The sequence below is a fragment of the Phragmites australis genome, chromosome 24 (assembly GCF_958298935.1).
Source record: "Phragmites australis chromosome 24, lpPhrAust1.1, whole genome shotgun sequence".
NCBI classification, from domain to species: domain Eukaryota; kingdom Viridiplantae; phylum Streptophyta; class Magnoliopsida; order Poales; family Poaceae; genus Phragmites; species Phragmites australis.
The window spans coordinates 6,496,133-6,502,369 of NC_084944.1; the positions used below are offsets into that span (position 1 = coordinate 6,496,133).

Genomic DNA, 6,237 nt, shown 5'->3' on the forward strand with positions numbered 1-6,237 from the left:
GGAGGTAGCCAGCCAACTCGGTCTGTCGGTGTTCCTGGTTCTAGTACTCTAACAATGGGGAAGGGAGGTCAGCCACCAGAAAGAAGACGACGGCGTCGACGAGACTGTTTGCGCCCTCGAGCTCTGAGCCTGACGGGACGAACCAACGTGGTCCACCGCATCTTGGGCGCGCGAATGTGAGCGAACACTTTCTCGTAGACGGCGTGGGACTCCCGGCGCGACACCAACATGGACCCTACCAGGGGCACCACCCAGCGACGAAAAACATGACCGTCCTCGTCGTCGAGTCGTCCACCCCTGCCTCGGCGGCAACGACGTAGCCGTGGCGTACCCGACCTACTTCCAGCCTCAAACGGACGCCGACGTCCTGCCCTGGCAACGCTGGATCCGTCGCTCCCGCCGCCGGTCGCTCATGTCCTTCGTCGGCTGGCCGGCCGGCCGACCCGCTGTCAGTCCGGTCGCAGGTCATCACCCAGTGCGCCGCCTCGCCTGCGTAGCTGCGGTGAGCCTCTGGGTCCGGGAGCAGCCGGGAGTGCCGGAGCTCCACCTTCTGCCTCCAGACACCGGGAGACTGGTACACGCGACAGTCGGCGTTCGAACTTATTGGCTCATCCCTCGTCAAACTTATCATGCAGTACGAAGGGGCCCATTTGTACATGTACCGCTCCAGCGGTCCTAGTCTCACTCGGGCCGAAATCAAGCTCGTGGGTGGCTACATGGCTCCCATTTTTCTCGTTTTGCAGAGGTAGGAGAAATTCTACTAGCAATTGTGCACATGTAGGCTATAAGGAATGTCCATTTACCATGAGATTCATACTCTAGAGGTGGGTAAAAAACTATATGATAAATAAAAAAAATAATAAATAGATAAATATTAGATATAAGTGATAGACAAAGTAGATAATCCATATGTCCACATATATCTATAGATCTGTTTGGTAGAGCTCTTAGAGTGGAATTAATGAGAGGTCTGTCAAACGACAGTTTATAGTTTTCAGCTTTCAGAGCGATTTCGTGAGAATGATTTTTTAAAATGAGCTAGATGTTAAAAATTAAAAAACTCAGTTTTCTCTGATTCACTTCTCTCACGTAATCATTTTCTATATGTAGTTTACCCTAATTATTTTTTTAAAAATATTTTTAATCATTTTTCTTAGAAAATTAATTCCTCTAAAAAATTTAAATAAAAAAGAGCTCTACCCAAAAAAAAACCCCATACCCTAGTCGCCTTTCCCTTTGCAGAGCGTCCTCCCGATCCCCTCGCTCTCCCGCACTTGGGTTGAGCTTGAGGTCCGCCGTACGGGCGTACAGCTCGCGTGGGTGCCGGCGTCAACCGAGCCTCCCGTCCAGAACGGTCACCGAGAAACATGCACGCGGCCCTCCCGTCCCTCACCGACGCCGGGAGCACTGGTCCGGTGGTCCCGGTTCGCCGGATCGGGCCATTCTTTCATGTACTGGTTGTCCTTGGAGACTGTGCGCTCGTGGTTTACCTTTTTTTCTTTATTTTTTCTTTTTCTTTTTAGGAACCACGTGGTTTACTTCACGTGATTGCATCGCGCGCGACAATTTTGCCAAACTAATGCTCCATGTTCATGGATGTACAACAGTACAACAATATCTTTTCACTTCCGTGACGTGATGTTTGTACTGGACAAATTCCTGGGAGACAACGGGAATGGAATTGGCGAATCTTGATCGATCTCCCCGTCATCTTCGCCTGACCTTGCTCACTTCCTAGTATAAGAATCACGAGCACGCAACCCAGCACAGTAGATTGCCCAATAATCATGCCCTTGTATATTAGTTAATGATATGTTAATAAACTAGTAAGACGAGGAAGTACTTGACATCTGTATGTGTTTAGATCAACTGCAAAACAAAGCTACGTACCGAGCTAGCTGCACTTGCAAACCGATGAAGCCCACCAGCACCGTCGCGTTAAGCTTCCAGAAAGACGCCGTGGACGCCGCTGCCAAGCCCGACGGCGGCACCAGTGGCGTGCTCCGGTCGTGTCGGATATGCTACGTCGCCATTCTTTCCACCACCTTCTGGGCCGTGGCGTCCGTCTTGTCCAAGCCGTCCGCATTCTCCCTCCCCCTGCTGTCCAGAGTCACCATCGCCCGGCTCCCTACACTGGAGCAGCCGCAGCCAGTGATCACGGGGCAATCAGCGTTTCCGTCGCCGTCGGCAGCGGCCGCGCGGGAGAACAGCAGCGGCACGGTGCCGGCCGACCGTTGCGCGGGGCGGTACATCTACATGTACGACCTGCCGCCGCGCTTCAACGACGACATCGTCCGCGGCTGCAGGACGCTCCGGCCGTGGATGGACGTGTGCCCGTATGTGGCCAATTGCGGCATGGGCCAGGCGCTGGACGACAAGGGGGACGGCGTCTTCCCGGGCCGCGGCTGGTACGCCACCGACCAGTTCATGCTCGACGTCATCTTCCACTACCGGATGAAGCGCTACGAGTGCCTCACCGGTGACCCCGCCCTCGCCGCCGCCGTGTTCGTGCCGTTCTACGCCAGCCTGGACGGCGGGAGGCACCTCTGGAACAGCACCTCGACGCGGGACGCGCTCGCGCTGGACCTCGTCGCGTGGCTGGCGCGGCGCCCAGAGTGGCGCGCCATGGGCGGCCGCGACCACTTCTTGGTTGCCGGCCGGACCGCGTGGGACTTCCTGCGGAAGACCGACGCCGACGAGGAGTGGGGCACCAAGCTGCTCAACCTCCCGGCCGTCCGGAATATGACGGCGCTCGTCCTGGAGACCAGCCCGTGGAACGGGACCAACCTCGCGGTACCTTACCCGACGTACTTCCACCCCGATACGGCCGCCGACGTGCGCGCCTGGCAGGAGAAGGCGCGCAGGGCGGAACGGAGGTGGCTCTTCTCCTTCGCCGGCGCGCCGCGCCCAGGGAGCAAGAAGACCGTCCGAGCGGAGATCATCCGGCAGTGCGGCGTGTCGAGCCGCTGCAGACTCTTCCACTGCACGAAGTCGTCCGACTGCGAGTCCTCGCCGGGCCGCGTGATGCGCGTCTTCGAGAGCTCCAGCTTCTGCCTCCAGCCGCGCGGGGACACGGCGACGCGGCGGTCCACGTTCGACGCCGTCCTGGACGGCTGCATCCCGGTGTTCTTCCACCCCGACTCGGCGTACACGCAGTACGCGCTGCACCTCCCGATGGATCACCCCGAGAGGTGGTCAGTGCTCATCATGCACACCGACATGACCGGACCCCGGAACGTCAGCATCGAGGAGACGCTCAGCAAGATCCCGCCGGAGGCAGTGATGGCGATGCGCGAGGAGGTGATCGGGCTTATCCCGAGGGTGGTGTACGCGGACCCGAGGTCGAGGCGCGTGGATTTCAGGGACGCATTCGACGTCGCGGTGGAGGCGGTCGTTGAACGCGTGGCCAAACGGCGGCGGCACGACGATGAGGAACGCTGATGCACCGGCTGGCTAGCTAGTCCGGTGATGCATAGGATTCATACTTCTGGCAAGGTAAAAAATGAATTCTTAAAAAGGGAACATTCTAAATACGTGATGATTCTCAAATAAGATTTTAGGAGGGCATATGGCTTGATAATAGGCCCCTCAGCAAAATATATCTATCGCTATTCGATGTTGTAAGGAAGAAACTGTTAGGAAACCTGGAGTTTTATAATTGAATGTGAGTCCGTCTTAATCTCTTGAAAGATTTGATTTTATCTCTTAAGTTTTTTTGTCACTATATATACAGGGCAGCACCTTTTATTGTAAACACAGATGAATAAAGAATAGACAGTTTTTCTCCTACGCTTGTGTCTCCTTTTGCAATTGTTCTCTTGAGGGATCGCTGGACTACACCAGATAGCAGCGGTTTCTCAACACGTTATCAGCACGAAGCTCTGCCGGAGATCAAACTAGCGGAACGAATCTGCCTACGACCAATCTGCACTGCATCGACATCGTCGTCAAGCAGGCAGATCTTTGGCCTAGCCTATATGCCCTATGTGGCACGAATCGTTTGTAAGAATTGAAAGTTACGATCTGATCGGTACGTATAATCGCTGCTACTGTTTTTCTTTGCATCAAATTGATCGGTAATGCATGAACAGTAGCGAGTACTAGCAATACCGTATGATCGTCGTTCTGTAGATTGATCTAGCGCAATGAACAGTAGCCCGTAGCGCGATGAACAATAGCTAGCAAATTCGATCTACACAGTAGGGCATCATGGCGAGAATCAAGCATCGTCGGTGTGAACACGGCTGGTGGGGCCCGCAGCCGCCACCTCGCCGCCGGCTAGAATCCGGCAGCCGTCCCCCTACAAAGTATGCGGAGGCTCGAAGGCCACCACCGCAGATCTAGAAAAAAAAGGAAGAAGCCGCCGGTCGCGCGCTCGTCCTGGTCACCATCACGCACACGCCGCTCGAAGCGGCGTCGCTGCGCCTAGGAGGATCGCCGGCGCAGCCTTGAGCACGCGTCGCGCCGTGCGCCGCCGCTCCCGCACGAGCGCCGCCACGCGCCGTTACCCGCTCCGCCGCTAGCCGTACGGGCCGCCTGAACGCGCCGCCTCTGGCTCTGCCGCTCCCGCACGAGCGCCTCCCAGACAGCACCGCCGCGCCGGCTGAGCCACTCCCGCACGAGCGCCGCCTAGATAGCGCCGCCGCCGCCGGCTAAGCCGCTCCCGCATGCGCGCCTCCGCGCACTGCCTCTTCCCACGCGCCTGCACTCACCTGGCCGGATGCCGCCGACGCCTCACGTCCGGCGCCGCCCGACGAGCTGCCGCCCAGTCGGCGTGCCGGCCGACCTGCACGGCGCCGGAAGAAATTGCGGCTAGGGTTTGAAACCCTAGCCGCACCTCTATTTAGAGGATGCGCGTGGGCCGGATGGGCCGGGCCGGCCCATTTGTGAAAAAAGAAAAAAAAAACCCGGGGAAATAAAGAAAAAAAGAAAACAAAACTTGCATTTAGCCCCCAGATTTTCCAACATTTAAGCGTAGTCTTTGAATTTTGCGTTTAGGCGCCTGGTTGTTCTGAAAATTATCCAGAGGCTCTGATTTTGCAAATTAGACCCTGTAGTTTCTGAAAATTATGCAAATTTTGGAATTTTGCGTATAAACCCTCGAGCTTTATGGAGAATCCTTTAAATACTTTTCCTACATGAAAGTATCGCTAGAATTTGAATTTTGCATATGTTTTAGCCATTATGCAGTATTTATTTCTATGTTATTTTGCTGTTTAAATGGCCTGTTATGCGTTTAAATTCATTAAAATTCACATAATAGCATAAAAAATATCGAAAAATTGCAGCAATGCAATTTAGCAACATGAAGCAACTTTACTGGTAGTAATACTTGCATTATTTAAATATGTAGATGGCTGGCATCATGAACAAGGAGTTCGCTGAGCTGAGTGCTGATGGCCGCAACTATCTCACTTGGGCATCGGATGTTCGGATTGTACTGGGAGCAAAAAGGCTCCGTGCTGCAATTGGCCTGGGAACAAGTAGTACAATTGTTCCCACGGAGGATGTGAATGATCAGACACTTCATTTTCTCCGCCATCATCTCTCTCCCACTTTGAAGGATGAGTATATGGCAATGACCAGTGCTAAGGCACTATGGGACGCACTGCAGGAGCGTTTTGAGCGTCTTAAGTACACCATCAAGCCTCTCGCAGAGCAAGAATGGGTCCGGCTCCGTTTCTGTGACTATAAGTATGCCAAAGAGTACAACTCCGCGCTGCACCGCATTTGCACACTACTGTGTCTCTGTGGGAAAGAGATCACAGAAGAGGAGAAAATTGAGAAGACTCTATCCACTTTCCACCCAAATGCGGTAGAATCTGCACGCAATCATTGTCAATTAAATTACAAGAAGTATTCTGAATTGATTGATGTGTTGCAACTCCATGAAGTTCATCATAAAGTCATAAACAAGAACTTTTTATCCCAGCCACAAGGGAAGAGCAGTGGTCTAGAAATCAATCACATCTCTTTCAAAGCACGCAAGAACCACAATATGAAGCGGGTGAAGGGAGGAAAGAAAGTGGTGGAAGACAAAGTCAAGCCTGGTGATGATAATGGTAAGACAAAGAAAAAAGTCAAGCCATATGGTGAGCAGAACCAGACATGCTATAAGTGTGGTGTTTGGAGCCATTGGTCCCGAATCTGTAAAGCACCAAAGCATGTTGTGGAAGCATTCCGGAAGAAGAAGAAAGAGTAGCCAGAAGCACACCTCACCATTGCAGTGGGGATGGA

General features: G+C 53.7%; 1 protein-coding gene across 1 annotated transcript; it reads left to right on the forward strand.

Annotated features, from left to right (window-relative positions):
• Window positions 1-1,709: 1,709 nt before the first annotated feature.
• LOC133907753 (xyloglucan galactosyltransferase KATAMARI1 homolog) lies at window positions 1,710-3,676 on the forward strand. Its single transcript, XM_062349835.1, has one exon. The coding sequence runs from the start codon at window positions 1,855-1,857 to the stop codon at window positions 3,439-3,441; it is 1,587 nt and encodes a 528-aa protein (XP_062205819.1). The 5' UTR covers window positions 1,710-1,854; the 3' UTR covers window positions 3,442-3,676.
• The last annotated feature ends 2,561 nt before the right edge of the window (window positions 3,677-6,237 follow it).